At 39.9% G+C, this 17,701-nt stretch overlaps 1 protein-coding gene across 1 annotated transcript in view; it reads right to left on the reverse strand.

Moving 5' to 3' along the window:
- The window catches only part of LOC137669234 (neural-cadherin-like), a 61,995-nt gene extending 48,677 nt beyond the window's left edge, over positions 1 to 13,318 (reverse strand). Inside the window, exon 1 of the mRNA XM_068411221.1 lies at positions 12,292 to 13,318. Within this exon, the coding sequence (XP_068267322.1) occupies positions 12,292 to 13,318 (1,027 nt within the window). The remainder of the gene's footprint in view (positions 1 to 12,291) is intronic.
- Positions 13,319 to 17,701: the final 4,383 nt, after the last annotated feature.

Here is a 17,701-nt window from a genome sequence, read left to right on the forward strand (position 1 = left end):
ACAAATGTGACCTGACAACTTGTAGAAACAACATCAGGGTGTCCAACGAAGCATGATCAGACAAGGACTTGCCAGGGGACAAGAAGTGTGATGAAGAGACTGACATGGACAATAATGTGTAATATACATATGTCTAGCAGGACAACACATTAAGAATTTCAAAGTATATGATCATGAACGTGATTTTTTTAAAACATAACTCCAAATTCTAAAGACCACAGCAAGTATTTAAAAGTTTTTCATTTGTTGCAATTATCACTACATATACATTGAAAAATGCAGTCTCTTACATTCTGTAACTGACATAGCTGCTTTCCTACAGCATAGTTGTTTTCCTACAGAATGGAGCTTAAAACAGACTTTTAACTAATTTTTAATATCGTATATAAAATTCATTTTCTCCCGTTTACGAATATGGTTTCTGCTTCAAGACAGTGGAAGGAAGGAAATTTTAGCAACATACATGCCTTGATAGTTAAGGTGTCTCAATGCCTCCTTCCATCAAAACACTCCCCCATCTGTATCTTGCAGATATATCACATGTACATCAGTATATTAATAGTAGCAGTACATTATTATGTATCTGCATTCATATATTATGATTAGTAGTAGTTTATTAGTAGTATACAAGTAATACATGTGCAGTAATATAGCTACCTTATGGAAGAAATAACATGTTACAATTCCACTCAAAATCTTAGCAGAAACAGCTTAAAACTGGTAATCCTCTGTGGATTTGGGTTAAGTCCTACAAACACATAGACAGGTTCTATTTAAATTATCTGTTCCAAATACCAGGCCTCAACAAGTGGAGATACCTGCAACTATATTCAGCGGTGCAAGTCAACGCACTACTGAGATCCTAAGTCAGGAATCTGACACAGGCTTAATTATCCCTAAAAGAATTTTCAACCTGTTTTGTAACACACTACCAGTAAGAATTTCCTCAATATTAAACACTAGATACTTGACTTTCAAGCCAGGCACACCGTAGATATCTCACACAATGTCATCCATTCAAAAAAATCCTACTAAAAGAACAGTTCTGCCAATTACATTGTTGGCATACATGTAGATTCTGCATTTGACAGATTTTCTTCCCTAGCTTCAGACAACAGAAAAATTTAAATTGCTTTCTCACAGATACTGAGCAACAAAAGATAAAACTCAAAATGGTCCTTGCTGCACATAAACATGACAGTACCATAAAACTGGAACATCTTATATTAAAAAATAGTATTTTTAAAATTCATATAGAAAATAATACTTCATATTCAAAAGGTTAAAATCATCTTTTTATTTGATCAGAAAGTATTTTTTCCTCTTTTCTTATTTTTCTTCACTACAGAAATGAATGAAAACACGTTCTGTGAGCAGATTGCTTTTCCCACATATTTGCAAACACCACTTTTATATGCCCTTTGCAATATCAAAACTAAGACCTCTCTACAGCTCTGTTTTCAATTTATATAAAAAATTAAAACTAAAACTATAAACTCTAGTCCAGAGGTTTTTCCTACTTTAGCTGTTTAATTCCCTATTAGAGTCAATTCGTGTATCATCAAAAATCCTTCTTAGGGCAGCTCATCCTGAAGTCTGCTTTTTCTCTGAGATTCTCTCCAGTTAGAATTACTGCCTTTTAACTTAGTATTACTGACAAAAGCTGCAGCACTAAAATTCATTCCCTATCACCAAAATCAATCTTCATCATCCACTGCTGAAATGTCATCACAGGTAACTATCTATAATTGCTTATTTTTCATGCCTATCTGTGGTTGAAAACTGATAAACAGAAGGATTTATTATACTGCCTTACTCTGAATTCCAACTACATTAGGTAACATTAGACATTAGCTTGCCCAAGTTTCTACTCACAGGAAATACATGGTATACCATGACTCACAATTTTAATCTTTTGGAAAAATTACATAAGCAAAATAATTACTGACTTGCTGGGAAGTTTAACCCTAGCAAAAATGCTCTAAAAGCAGCAATAAGTAACTAAAACAAACAAAGAAACAAAAAATTAGAGAAAGAGTCTCTAAAATATCCTTTTTGCAGTCTTCTGCCTGTAGGCAAACTTCTAAATCCATACTGCTAATGAAATCAGATCTCTACTAACATACTCTGCATACAAATTACACATCAACATAATCCAGCTGTTGGTTTCTACAGCAGAAGCATTTCAAAGAATGTCATATTTTACCTACATAATGTCCCTAGGTGTTACGACTTCCATCATCTTACGTTAGACTAATTTTAGCGCTATACCTGTTTAACTTTTCAATAGATATAAAAAACTCAGCTGAGGAAACTGATGTAGTAAAATCAGAATTACTGTACATCCAATAACATTCCTTCAAGTCCACAAGGTCCAAGCCATAATAGAGATAGGACTTGTGCAATATCTAAAATCTCCCTGGTTTAAGACAAAATTTACTTTTTTGAAAGGAAGTCACTTCTCCAAGAAAAAGCATGAAAATCTGTTATTCAAATGCCTTTCAGAAAACAGCAGTGAAGATCAAGGACAGTGTCTGCTGTCAGCCTCCTCGCTAGATTCCTGTTTCCAAATCTCCACAGATTCTTGTTTCCAAATCTCCACAGATTCCTGTTTCCAAATCTCCACAGATTCCTGTTTCCAAATCTCCACAGTCGGAAGGCAGACAGTGCCTCATTAAGCACAGTTGTTAAGACTGAGAAGCTTTAATAAAGGCAGAGTTAAATATATAGGAGAAAACATAACATTTTAAACTAACTATTCAAGTTAGAAAATTTCCTCTGGTGAGATACAAACCACATTTGTATAATAAACTAAACTGTTCTTATTAAAAAAAAAAAAAAACAAACCACACAACAGGAAAAATCCTTAATACCCATGTAATGTGAATACTGGGTTGCATACTTTGTCCAAAAAGCTTAGGAAAATTTCTAATAAATTAAAAACGGTGTCACAAGCTTGTAAAATAATTAATAATTTTTCACATCAAATTGAAGACATAGGGAGGGACTTAGTATTTAGAAGGAACAGAAAGCCCTCTCAAAATCATGAACCTCTAGGGGAGTCCAAGTTAAAGATTTGTCAAAATCAAAGAACATACTGAAAATTACAAGAAGTGAGCAAATATCTCAATCGGATAATGGTTTCTTTCTCCTTTAGGTTCCTCACTAGTTCTTTATGGCTCTATCAAATCCAGGTTTATCTGAAAAAACTCTTTTCTGGTGTTCACCATTAATTTTCTAGGAAAGGGTTTCAATGCAAAGTAACATGAACTAGCTAGCTCCTCTACCCTGGTATCAAAGTTGGGTTATAAAGATTCATTGGATCGCACACAGATACTGCAAACTAATAAATCCTGTCATTTCATACAGCAACTGGAAAAAAATACTCACCCACGCACCTACATTGTTACACCAAGGGTGGCAGGAAGGAGGAGAGGGCTTTAATGCTTAATCATACAGCTGACAGCAACTTTTGAATGTTACACTGGTTAAACCAGGCCTTGAAAATCATGCATTCTGAAATAGTTTGACTGCAATTTCAAATACTGTAGGTTGGAGTTGCCTCTAAATCCATGTCTTTTCACCGTGCCAAATTATAAAAGACGCTGTCAATCTGTGAAATCTGATGTATTCTCAGACTTCTGATTTCATTAGGATTATATGACCGTCTCTTCTCTCAAAAATCCAATAGATACCTCTATAAGACAAGACTTGAAAATAAAACCCTTGTATTTGTTAAAAATGTAGGCTTCTCTGCATCAGTGTAATTGATAAAACTGACAATGCCAGGCATTCTGATTTAAAACATCTGACAAGAGAATATGTACTTGACTGAACATGTCTCTACAATTGTGGAAAAATATTATACATTCCTTGAATGTACTGAGGGAAGAGGTATGGTATTATATTATTATGATTAAACAATAATGGGTGAGAAGCTAGGTTGCTCCTGGCATTTTTAGGTCATTTCAATTTATTTTTAAAAGGAGATTATGAGAGTGTTAAAAGTCTTGCAAGCCTTTAGGTCAATATTGTTATTACATTCTGCTCTACATCTATCAGCAAATTAAGTATTCAAGTTAGTATTTTTCTTTTTTGTTTTTTTTTTAAGTTGCTCCAACTTCTAAGACTTTTACCTTAAATAGACAAATGTTTTTTGAAAGCTCTGGGTTTTGTTATTTGTTTGGGTTACTGCAAGTAAAATATTTTGGGTTTGGCTGAGAGGACATTGTTGTTTTGAGGAAGCTTTGCAAATATCATACTGAGCTCTTTTAACACCTCACTCTATAACATGTCTTCATGTAAAATATCTACTGACTTAAAGTTTGGGAAGACAGGAAAAAAAAACTCATGTCCTAAGCCTCTAGCTGCAATCAGGGGAAATCTCTGTTCCCATTTTCATACCATAACATGAGATAAAAGCCACTGGTTATTGCACTCAGTCCTACTGTATGTCCTTCAAAAAACAGGACAACTATGCACAAACATTTCTCTACATTTCAGTCTGTCATGTCTCTGTTCCTTACCCTCATATGGCTTCTAAAATAGAAGTTAAAGCAAACCAGAAAACAAAAGTACAAAAGTAAAGAAAGCATCAGAGGAGCTAAATGATTGTGGCAGAGTGGATCTTAGTATAAATTACCAATTAAAAGAGAGAAAGTGATAACCATGTTATCAGGGACTTCCCGGTGTGGCATCCATCTGCTGAGAGTGGCAGACAGAAAAACCAAGCATGCCCAGATGTGAAATAATGACTACAAATTAATAATCACAACAGACATCCTTAAATAACAAAACATGTGTCTTAATAAATTATTACTGATTGCCAAAAAGCATTATCATAAGGAGAATACTTGGCTAAAGAGGTAACAGCTACCGTACCACTGTAAGATGGGAAGTTCTCTTCAAATTTTCCTTAGAATTTCTTGGGGAAAATATGGTTTGTTTCTCTGTAGCCTGCCATGTGCAAGCAAAAAAAAAAAAAAAGCCACCACAATCAGTAGCCTCACCAACACAGCCTGTTGTACTTCTTCGTATCATTGCGCACAGAAAGTCTGTTGAACTAACATTATCTGGACTGCAAACCTAAACACATGAAAGGCAGGAAATAATTATTAATTTTTATTTTTCAGGAAAAGAAATGAAAAAGAGAAACCTGACCATGGCACATCATGTATCAACATTTTTATGCATCATCAGTAAACTGAAGCCTACTTGTACTGCACAGAACTCTTGTCATTAGGGCAAGGAAAAAGCAATAAACTGGTATCTGCTGAGTGCACTGTTACTACAGGGAGAAAGGACACTAGGCTGTGAGACTTCAGACACTTCTTTGCAGCAGGGAAGAAAGATGAATCTCAGTTTCCATTTCAAACTGTACTGAGGAGTAAGCTGTCACACATAAGCCTTCCTTATTTATTTCAACCCTCTTCTGCTCTATCGCCCCCAAATGTCCTTAGCCCAAAGCTGGCACTTCCTTAACACTGACTTTTATATGCACTTCCCATTTAAAGTATAATTTTTTATGTCCATAAGATTAATCATCTAAGGCAATCAAATTTCCTATTCAAGAAATTATGACCTCTTTCATCAGAAAAAGGAAAAAAAAAAGGCGGAGTTTATGTCAGAAACACTGTATATTATTAAATACTGTATATAATTAAGTGAATCAAAAGGAAACTCTCTTCAAAATACTGAATTTATCTCCTTTTTATACAAAAACACTTTGAAGTCAAAGGAAAATTTACTGTAAGCTAAATCTCAGTCTCTCTTTTATACTGAAACCTAAACTCAAACATACCAAGAAGGTTTAAAGATATTCTGTCTACAAATTTGGACACCACACTTCTGAGACTAACTGAAAAAAAAAGAAGGTTAGGAAAAACTGAAATAAAACTATTTCATAATCAAATAAAGTGTAACGTCAGGCAGGGTATCAACATCCAATTGGAGATGTTATAAATCAGCTTTGAGGAAGATCCTATCCGTATGTTCTATAATTTACTACTTCCATCAGATTAACAAATCTGTGCTGAAATTTAGTTAGGTCTTACAAAAAAAAAAAAAAAAAAGCTTATTTCTTTTGCAGAAACTGAATGTTTGAGATGATAAACAGCCAGAAGATCTGAATAGCTTTGGTGTTCAACTCCCAGTAGTCTCACAAAGGTATTTTTAATCTGTCTGCTCGGAGTAGAAAGCATAGAGTATCAAAACACTCAGACTGAATAAACATCAACATGGTGCTCTAAAGCTTCCCTAGACATTCCCTTCTACCACGAATAAGTAACATTCCAAGCCTGTAAACACCCATAGTTGTCCCAAAAGCACACAGAATGTACGTTTCCTTTTGACTTAACAGCATGAAACCCATTGCAGTTTAACAAAACACATCTGCTGGATAATAGATGATGATTTTGACTTAAGCCCAGCTTGATGTGTAACTGTTAGCATGGCTGTAATTCATAAAAGAGGTAGTAAGAATTGTAAAAGACAAAACATCACCCAGAAGGTCCTTAATTCTTAGGGACAATCCACACAGAATCAATACAGCTAAAAGGGACTAAGGCCTCAGATAAAGTTAAAAAACAGATGATCCTTGGCTTCCAAGCATGAAAACCTTCAAGGTTTAAAATACACAGATCACTAACATTGGTGTCTCCATTCTACATGTCGATTTAAATAGGACAAATACATTTAAAATATAAGTGACTGCTATTAACTATTTGGAAGGCATGTCAAACATCACCCTTAGTAAATCCTCTGACAAGAAAAAATGAACGACAGGGGATTACAAAGCTAATGCCCACGGATGAAGTAAGGTCAAAGGAGCTTGAGATGACAGAGGGTTAGAGAGACGGGATCTTTCATGCACTTCCCCCAAGCGTTAATGGAATAATAATGGCTCCTTCTCAAATTAAATGTTAGCTCTATGTTAAAATATTAATGTATATGACAGTCTAAGAAATTTTACCTTCTCTTCACTGGGTAAAAACTTAAAATAGTATTACGTTTTTGTGAAGACTAAATAAATTGTGCCCCAATAAATGAAAGGAGATCAAATCTGAAATGCTACAGAAAATGTGAGCTTATATAACCATCACTTCTTTCCAGGCAAGGTTAACTGAAGAACATAGCTCATAGCTGGGTGATCAGTGGGGTGACTAAAGGAATTTGCTCGTCAAGGACTATGTGCCAAAAAACATGTCTCATGAAGTTAAGCCCTGAAATTTTGGAATTCCATTTAGCATCTTGTTGCTCAAACTAATGTACAAGTTTTTCCTGGTGTTTCTCTTTGGTTTGGCATTGTGGGGTTTGTTTGTTTTTTGGTTTTTGGCCAACATATTTGTAAAATTATGAAAAACATAAATATTTTTGGGGCATATTTCAATTTCATATGAGTGGTTTCAGCTTGCTTAAGATTAAATTTTCTGTCCAATGTCCAGGCAGAGCAATTTAAACTCTCAAGGTAGTCAGGGTACAGAGAATATTTTATACAAATGCATGCACGCTGCTGCTGAAATTTCAGAATTTAACTGCCAAGGAGCAGCAAGGACAAGCTGCTCTGCAGGGTAAGGTGAAATGGGAGTCAATGGTAACAGCAAGGCAGGCAGGGGCCTCACTGTCACTGAGCAAGAGGAGCAGAGCAGGTCCTGAGATACAAACCTGGTTCATCCAACAGTCCAGTGGTCACCAGACCGATTTGCAGGGATAAGGCAGGTCTCAGGTCAAGCTGGGAAGTCAAGCCAGCAAGGCAGTGTCAGGGTCAGCAAGATGCACAGCCAAGTACAGCACACCCTGGGGGAGCTCGGGAAAGGACCTGAGCTTAAGCAGAGCTCCCAAGACATGGGGCACAGGCCACAGACAGGGCTTCTGACAGCAACTGTCTGATCCAAGGTTAGCCAGCTGCATCGTGTGAGAGCTGGCCTTGAACATGGGCAGCCTGACACAGGGAGCAGGGAGCTGCAGGACCCAAGACCTGAAACTCATGACCTGACACTCCAAGACCTGACAATCATGTTGGACAGGTCAGCCCTAATCTGAAAGGTAACTTCCTACCAATTCATGAAAACTATCAGGCTTGACTGATCCGTGATCCCTTCTCTATTTCTTAAAACTGACTTCTGCCTGTTTTTAAACCTTCCTTCTAAGAACTCATGCAAGAAACTCACCTGAAGCTGAAATACAAAACAAGACACCATCTCCTCTCTTGTCCAGGACCTGGAGTTGTTACTCCTCCACAAGTACAGCAGAACCCACACCATAAAAAAGGCACTGTGCACTAGAGGTCCAGATTTTCCTGTTGCTGCTTTCCAGTAACTACTGCTTCCAGAAAACATATAAACTATGTTAAAACTAAGTCTACAAACTATCAAATGGCCACAAGGTATCCAGTGTAGAAACAGAACTCATAACATACTATTTCCTCTACAGATTGCAGTTAATTTTACTGTAGCACTAAAATACACAAAATAATTATTATTTCAAAGAATATCAAATTATGGATTTTTTTTCAGCACCTACATTTAAACAAATAAAAAAAATCCACCATGAAGTTTATAACCAAAATATGTCCAGTCACAAAGTAACTACAGCACGTAGCTGCACTGGTAATGACAATAGTGATAATAGTGACTTGTCCACATCACTGCAATTAATCTTAGAGCTCAACTGCAGCTTTGCCAAAAAACCCAAGCCTGCGTGCCGAAGAGCTGTTCACACTGCAAATGCCCCTCAAAGCTACCTCTGACGCAGGAAAATGGATACCAGCACCAAGCCTACAGTCACACCATAAGGTTCTACTAAGAAATTCTCCATGTAGTGAAGAATGGATCTGTTGCATTGCTAGTTACTTCCCATCCCAACTGGATTGAGCTAGGTTAGCTCATCCCTTCAACAAGCTGCAACTCAGAGTGAGAAAATTCTTCTTCTTCTAGGAACATGTGGGATATTATCTGGATATTGAGATGCTAAAGGTCTGGTTGCATCCGGAACAGTATTTACTTTAGCAGAATACCAGCCCTGGACACACTGCCGTGTTGACTATCCAGGACAGAATTGAGAAGAAGCAAACAGAACAGTATCCAAAATTCTATTTTAGCTGAAGAGAAAAAATGCACAAACATGCAGCCTGTTACATATCCTTTGTGCTCTTCTGAATAAAAATTAATTCAGAAACAGGACATCTCCTACACAGTCCCATTTATGAACTAAAAGGTAAGGGCTGTCACATAAACTAAGAAACGCTGCTGAATGTTGCCTTATTTCCATATACCAGTCTTTCTGCTACTATTTTGAGAATGCTCCATCAGCCAAAAAAAAAAAAAAAAATCCGTTTTTCTTCCTAGAGCTGTATTAGGACCACTTGTGCCACGATGTTTTTAAGCATTCTTTGCTCCTTTAGATAATGAAGTGCACATTACAAATTAATCATAATAAACTACACAGAAAAGATAAAAGGACAAAGAGAGTAGATTTTATAGGCTAAAGCATCTAAAAATCTTGTCTTATCCTTGATATCGCTGCCTGGGTTGAAGAAGAGACCAATGCCAGAAATAATTATTGGTTAATTTTCAATTCTCAGCTACCAGGTAGCAAGAATTAGGGGCACAGGAAATTAAAAATATATTAAAGGAATGAATATAGCTTTATACCACTTGAATATAAATCAACATATGATACCATAAGCTCTAATACCAGAAAATCATAGGTGCTGGAATATTTATAGTTATGCACAGTGTAAAATAAGCCAGCACAAATGTTGAAAGCAAAGCAAACGAACTGGAGAAAGAACCTGAACTTACACTTTTATTCACAACAAAATTCAGTGTAACCAACTCCACTCTCTAATTCATCCTGAGAGAACACTTCTGTAAATACTGGGGGTTTTTTTCCTGGAGCTTTTGCAATCTTCTGTATCTTCCTTATTTCAGATTAATTAAAACATCTAGTTTTGCTAGCCATCTTTCTCCCTCTCCTATCCCATCCTTTTGGTTATCTTTTCTCACATTACTGAAGTTTGGATTGTGAGTAAGGAAACAGATGTAACTTTCTAAAACTGTTTCAAATACCTATGTATTTCAACTCCTATAAAGTGAGAATGTAAGCATTCTGCAACTTCAAAGTTTTAAAGGTGTCGAGTCATTATTAACCTTCATCTGATGAAAAAATAGTACTGATAAAGGTGTATTTTTGAATTTAGGCTCCTTTAAACAAAGAAACTTAAAATCACTACCATCTAAAGTACACCATTTGTACTGTCCACAATTAATTGCTGTCTACCTAGTCTGTGAGAGTCAGAACCTAGTTCTACATATTTCTCAGAGATTATTATCTTACTACCTCATACTACTAGCAATAATATATCAGGCTAGTGGAAAACACTCCAAACTATTTAGTAAAACTACAAGATGGTGAAAAAAATCCCTGAAAATAAGTTAAAGTTGGTTCGTTTTTTTTTTTAACTGGGTTAGCAAGCATTGCTTTGGAAAAGAAATCTCTGGCGTGAAAGAGTGACAAGCTTTGTTCCAGGCAACCTCAGACTTCTATATTCAGACTAGATAAGAGTAAAAACCATCACAAAGGTGAGACTAGCAGTAACCCGGGGCAAGGTTAGCTACCACTTTTCTAACAACATCTTCTTGATCCTGACCGAGGGAGCTGTGCCACCAACAGAGGGCTGAAACTTGAGCTACATGACACAGTGGGTGAAGATCCCTGAAGCCTACTCAGAATGACCCGACAGATTTTGTCACTGTCTCTAAGTAATGACATCCCCTTTGTCATGTAGCATTGTTCAAGACTCAGTAGCGAAGACAGGACACAGGAAGCATTTGTGTTTTGGAAATTGGTCTATCAACCTCCTGGTTAGCAGCCAAAGCTCAAGCTGGAACACAGCGCAGAGCCAGTACAAGTGACTGATGGATACGCTACAGCGATAGGCATGACAAAAAACAAGGCAGAATAACAGAAAGATCCGAGAGTTGTTCCTCAGGTCCAGAGTGAAATGAGTTGGTGATCTAGCCTGCTTCACAGGTGGAAGTACCTATGTCACTGAAACTGTCAGCACTAACTAGAATCCCTGCAGGCATCCTCAGGGATTTAACAGACACCAAGGAATAAACTGCCTCTCACTCCTATGGGCTGCCCCTCAGTCAGAAAACAGACGAGATGAGGGAAAGGAATAGCGTGGGAAACGTTTCATCTCTCCCGCCTGCACTGCTCTGTGGTTAACAGAAGTTACTCTGAGCACCTGACTGCTGAGAAGTTAATTAAGTTTTCACAAGCACCAGAAGCCACATAATACAAAAATCTTTCTAAACTTTTCCAAGGTGAAATCAAGCCAACCAACTCACTTCTGCTGATACAGTTTTCTCCAGAATACCCACATTCTAGACAATCTTCAAAACATCATTAAAATCACAAGTAAAACAAAAACAACAAAAGACGTGGTGAATGCACACAGATATCCACCATCCGGTGAATTAAAAAGATGACAATTCAAAATAAAAAAAGAATTTTAAAAAGTAATAGATGTTATCAGCCAGGGATAAATGAAACGAGCTATTCTATTTAACTTGAGCAAGACCTGGTGAATAGTGATGACAATTTAAATCACAAATATGCCATTTTAGTGGTGCACATCAGACCCCTCAGATTTTTTTTAAAAAAAGAGTAGCCACGTAACCACAAAGGCACCAATCTTGCAAAAACTCACATCATGCTTGTGAGTCAAACATGCTTAACTTTAATAACAACTCAAAACTCAATGACTTCAGCTGCCCGCTTCAAGTTCAGCACTTACAGGACCAGAGCTACGGGAAGCATTTTAATAGAAAACACCTGCGTGTAAGCGTGGTGTATCTAATATGCTTTGTCTCAACACGTATATAACATAAGTAACACTCTTTGGTTATGCTACATATTTTCCATGCTGCTCATCAATGACTAAGAATTTTAACAGGTGAAACAGTTAAATTCTGATAACCACCTTACTGCTAAGCACTTCACGTAGTTCAGTGGATGTGGACTGTACAGCTATGTAATGCTTCTTGTCACCTACTGTGTTTTAATAATTTCCACAATGTAATTTTAATAAACTCCACAATGTAACAGCACATGACACCTGATGCTAAACCACTGTTACGTGCTTGTTGTCACTTGGGGGCTTTTTACTCCTTAAAAGACAAACCCTCCTCCAGCCTACTGAAGGGACAAGACCACTACACTGTACAACGCGGCGAGCGCAGCAGCAGCGTGTCCGCGGACGGCCCGTGTCCTCAGGCCCGCACCTACCTCGGCGCTCCTGGACGCGGACGACGAGCTCCCAGGCGGCCGCCGCCTCCCTGTCCAGGGCCGCGGCCAGCCTCACCTCGCCGCTCTCCCGCTCCACGCGCACCGGCGACTCCTCGACGGGCGGCGACACCAGCTCGAACCAGGCGGAGGCGAAGCGCGCCGGGGCCAGCGTGGCCAGGCGGCTGCCCGGGCGGGCGTCCTCGGGCAGGGAGAGCGCCCGGGGCGCGGCGGGCGGCAGCGCGGCCCGGCGGCGGCGACGGGCGGCGGCGCGGGGCGGCTGCAGGCGCGCGGCCTGCGGCAGCACCTCCAGCTCCAGGGGCTCGCTGAGCAGCGCCGGCCGCCCGCGGTCCCGCGCGTAGAGGCGCAGCGGGATGGGCGCGCGCAGGTGCAGCAGGGAGCGCACCAGCACCACGCGCCCGCTGCGCGGCACCACGAAGAAGTGGGTGCTGCGCGGGAGCGCGAAGTAGCGCAGCTCCGCGTTGGCGCCGGCGTCCGCGTCCTCGGCGCGCGCCTGCCACACCTGGGACTTGAGCGCCAGCGTCTCCTCCACGCGGAGCTGCGTGACGGCGGGGCGCGGCCCCCCCACGAAGCGCGGCGCGTTGTCGTTGTCGTCCAGCACGCGGACGGTGAGCGCGGCCAGCTCGGCGGGCGCGGCGCCGCGGGGCGCGCAGCGCTTGCAGCACAAGCCCAGGCGCAAGGAGTAGAGCGCCCGCGCCTCGCGGTCCAGCGGGCGGCTGGTGCGCAGCCAGACGCGGGCGGTGCGGGCGTGCAGCGACGCGCGGAAGTGCGCGTGGCCCTCGCCCAGCAGCTGCAGGTGCCAGCGGCGCCCCTGCACCTTGGCGCACCAGGGCTCGGGCCCCAGCCGCGTCAGGGGGATGCTCAGCCCGCGCACGCGCGTGCCCGCCGGGCGGTTCTCCGCCACGTGCCCGCCGAACGAGGGTGTCCTGCGCGGGGCGGCGCGGGCGGCGGCCAGAGCGCAGCAGAGCAGCAGGCAGCCGGCCGCGCGCCGCGCTCCGCGGGGACCCATGGCGGCTGCGAGCGGCGCTGCCGGTCGGGCGCGCTGCGCCTCCTGCCCGCCGCTCCCCGCGGCCAGTGGGCGGGCGGGGAGGGGCCGCGGCCGCGGGGCAGGGCCGGGCGCTGCGGCGGGGGCAGTCACCGCCCCGGCCCTGCCTTCTCCTTGTCCCGAGCTCACACAGCAGGAACTGCCGCGCGCGTCAGATGTGGGATGTCCCCACCGGGTTACCTACCCGCTAGCCCAGGTTACCCTTCCTCTGTCACAACCTCGCCGCTTGCTTTACCTCCTCGAGCCCCCCACCTTCCCCGGCAGCCGAGTTCTTCGTCCACTTACCCCAGGCACCGGCTCACAGGTGATGTCCCGCAGTCTGTCACATGTGTCGAACAGGCTCTCCCAGCGCTCGGGTGTCCGCTGAAAGTATTTTATTGTTAATTTCTAGATAGCTACGTATTATAAAATCCCAGTTCTGCCCTCAGCTCGTACTTGAGCAATGTCACTGGCCTAAAGTTACATCTTTCGTCACAATTAATCAGCTCCCTAATGCCTCCAGATTTGTAAAGGTAAAAGACATTGTTTTTGTGAAATGTAGCTTAACTAGCGATGTTTCTGCTAACAAACAGAAAGAAATAGAATCCAACGTTTATTTAACTGTGTTGGATTTTTGGCATAAGAGAGTAAAACTAAAAACCCAATAAAACTAAATTTCACCATTAAAGTTAACTGACTACATAAATCAAGCATGTTGCAGAAAAAGTTACTATATTAAGCAGTTCCTCTTTGAAACAGAATTGTGCTTTCAAGAATAAAGAAAAATACAATATAAAACAGGCGTCAGCTATATTTATGTAGCACATAAATCACTTATTTAATCTTAAGAATCATTCTGAGATTAAAGAAGAGCAAAAAAAAAAAAAAGATACTCTGTATTAGTCACATTATTCAAATTTTATGAGACTCTGAATAGTGGTTACTCTTCTTATAAAACAGACAGTGCATTTTCCTTATACTTTCCACCCAAGACTGTCAAAAACTTTATAAACACAATATTGTACCTTCCTGATATCCTTTCAGAGAAACTGGTTGCCTTCAGGGGGAAACAGAAATCCAGGATCAAGTAGGAAGACTATAGGAGACTCAGAATGAAAAATCCAAGTGCTCTATTACAAGAGTGATCTTCTCCAGTTCATCCTGAAAGTAATTAAGGAGATAATGCAAATTCTTAGGAGAACTTTTCCTCACAGAGTTCAAATGGCCTCGAAATCTCTGTATAAAAGCACCCTCCTCTGGGGGATGTTATCTTCAGTGCTTTTGTGGTGGCATTTTTTTTTTTGGTCTTAAAAAAAAGAAAATTTGTGAGGTCTATGGATTGTGTACAGAACAAAGGGCACTACAGATTGGGAAGGGAAGGACCCATAAGTTGGTCACAAAGATTTATATGGTTCCAGAATATAAGGAACTTCTCCAGCAGTTCCCTAACCAGTAGGATACTATGAAGAATCCACAACTAGTATTTGATCAAAACTTGATCAAACCATTTTGTGGGATCATTTTAGTGAGTTCTGTTCTCTGCATCCACTAGGATTTCTCTCTGTAAAAACCTGTGAAAATATATGAGGAACAGAACTACATTTCGAAAGGTCTTTCATTTCTGCATGAAAAATTCAACAGGCATTTTAATTAATTTAGACACAGATGTGGTTCTAACTGACTTTAGAGATGAGCCTCCTTCATGGTTTCAAATGCAGAATTCAATCTACATTATTTTAACCAGCGTGTAAACAGAAAACTCAGAGATTGCACAAAGTTTTTTTAGGAAACTAGAGACTTTATACTGTTGTTTGTTAAAAAATAAAAGGTTGTTGATTTTTATAGTTCACTGCCCTATGGTAATCACAGACAAATACTTGAGACTCTAATCCTATTACTAAGTCTGCAAATTAGTGGGAATCTAAATTGGTGCCCTGGATACTTGTACAGTCAGAATCTTTCTGACTTCAGCCCATCTCCAGAAATCCTGACTACATGGGCACTGACTTCACGATACAAGCTCCTCAGCTCTTCTACTTCACAAGTTTATTGAGACAGCAGATCTAGAGAGCATAATAAATTTTACACATCGTTTGCTTCCTTTTCCTGACTTTTCAACAGCACGCTCTGAGGTTCCGTCAGGGTTCTCTGCATGTTCAAGACCATTCTCCATTTATAGCAACACCCTCTATTTCTGCTAGCTCCAATTTTGGATTTGACAGTTAAGAAGCACCAGGTCTTGCACTAAAGCAAGAATTATTTTCTTCCTCCTGCCTTGAATTACATCTGTGCATCTTTTAATACAGTATTTACAAGTTTCCCTCTTTTTTCTCTGTAAAAGCCAGGACTTACAACTCTAAGGTACACCTACAAGCCTGGAGTACCAGGTAGGCATAGTTTCCGGAGGTCTCACATGACCAAAGATATCTAGTGGTCACACACAGCATCAAGCACAACTGACCTGCTGGTTACTGTGGTTCACCTGTGTGATGAGGTGATGGCAAGGCCAAGACAAAATCGTAATCTCTGTCAAAAATTATTAATTCATGTTTGAAAATTACTGAATTATAGTCTTTGTAACTTACTGATTTATAATATTAATGTAATTTTTTAAAGAAACATCATGCCAAGTATTTGATGCAGAATTTGCATTTTACAAATTAGATTTCCTTTAAAATATGCACAGGAAACACTCTGAGGAAAATCTTGCCTTAACCTTATGGAACTGCACTGTAAATACTGAGGCAGGAGAGAATGATGCTAATCATTCTTCCTGTTTTACATACACCTTGTAGCTGAGGGGCGGGATGGCTTAGGGAAAAGTGGCACAATTTACTTTGCTTTTGATCAAAAGGCAAATATGCCTGAAGCAGTGAATGCTCTTGACTACCGCATACTCAATAACTGGCTTTCAAGGGGGAGAAAGGGGCAGGAAGTCCCCTAGGGTCTTTTACTATAAATAACTATAAATATGTATCAATAACAGAATTAATATACACCTCTGGAAAGGTTCTGCCCTGCTCCACATCTAGACAGAAGAAGCTCCTTCTACACTATTTACTTCCCAGTCATGATTCCGCAAATGTCTTGGCACACAGCTCTGAGGATCCCACCCAAGGTGACAAGATAGTCCCTGTGCTATTTTACAGGGTTTGTACGTTGTCACTTTTTATAACAACATTTGTAGCTCCATTTTCTCAAATGCAAGTGTAAGTGATAATCCTTTCCTGTATAATTTTGCAAACTAAACCTAAATTATTCAGAAGTACAGCTGCTGTTGTCTTAATTCTTGCTAGCTCTTTATGCCGCTTTCTCACTATATTTCACAATTTTTTCTTGGCATGTAGCAGTCGAATGAGTGCAAGAAACACCTTCTGTCATGCTAAGAGCAGAATTCTTCCTCCAAAACTGAAAATCTGATTACATTTTCAATATCTTTCAGTATTTTATAACAAATACTTTCCAGTTTATTTCAACCAGCTGGAAGACCCTTTCTGCTGTTAAGCATAGTGTGCTACATACATGTCCAAGAAGGTTAGCATAAATGTTTTAATTACAATAATTTATGTAAATGGACATACTTCTTATGCAGTCAGAAACATCTCCTACATAACTGATAATCAAATTAAATGAGCTATACATACATATAAAAAAGTGAAATCTGAGGTGTGTTGAAATCAGACAATACAGTAAAAATAAATTCTCACTGAATAACACTCCAAGGGTATATGCTGTTTTCCCTGGCTGGTGCCTTACTACTCACCAAATTAATTACATTATTAATATTCTCAGTAAACAATTTGAAAATCTTTACAGAATAGCTTCTCTTAAAAATCCTAAGTTTTCACATGATAAAGTTTTTCTATTAATCAGAATTTTGACTTCTGTGACTGACACAGAGTCATTTAATTTGTTTTAATTTTGTAAGTGACTTCACACTACTCTCTAAACATCATTTTTCTCAAAACTATGGTTCCTCCCTATAACTGCCTTAATAAAACGTCTATGTGGGAAGTAGATTGCAGGAGTGTGCTCCTTAGATTTGATGGCACTACGGATTATATTCCTGCAAAACATTTGCTGTTTATCCTTTGAAATAAAATGTAACCACAAAAATGTAATGAATATTTTTTCCTTTTTTCACTCCTGTCTTTTACAATCTGAGATCTCCTCACATCTGACTCACACGTCAATGTCATTCCATTTCCAAACCTATTCTACTGTACTTTTACATTATTGCATACAAATCTTTGTAAATCCATGGCCCAGACTGGGCACAATGTTTCTCAAGACTGTATTTATTTATTTAGAGCCCACGACTGAGGCACCCATTCAGATTGTTGCATTGTAAATAATCCTTATTAGCAT

This window comes from Nyctibius grandis, chromosome 12 (assembly GCF_013368605.1).
Source record: "Nyctibius grandis isolate bNycGra1 chromosome 12, bNycGra1.pri, whole genome shotgun sequence".
Classification (NCBI taxonomy): Eukaryota; Metazoa; Chordata; class Aves; order Nyctibiiformes; family Nyctibiidae; genus Nyctibius; species Nyctibius grandis.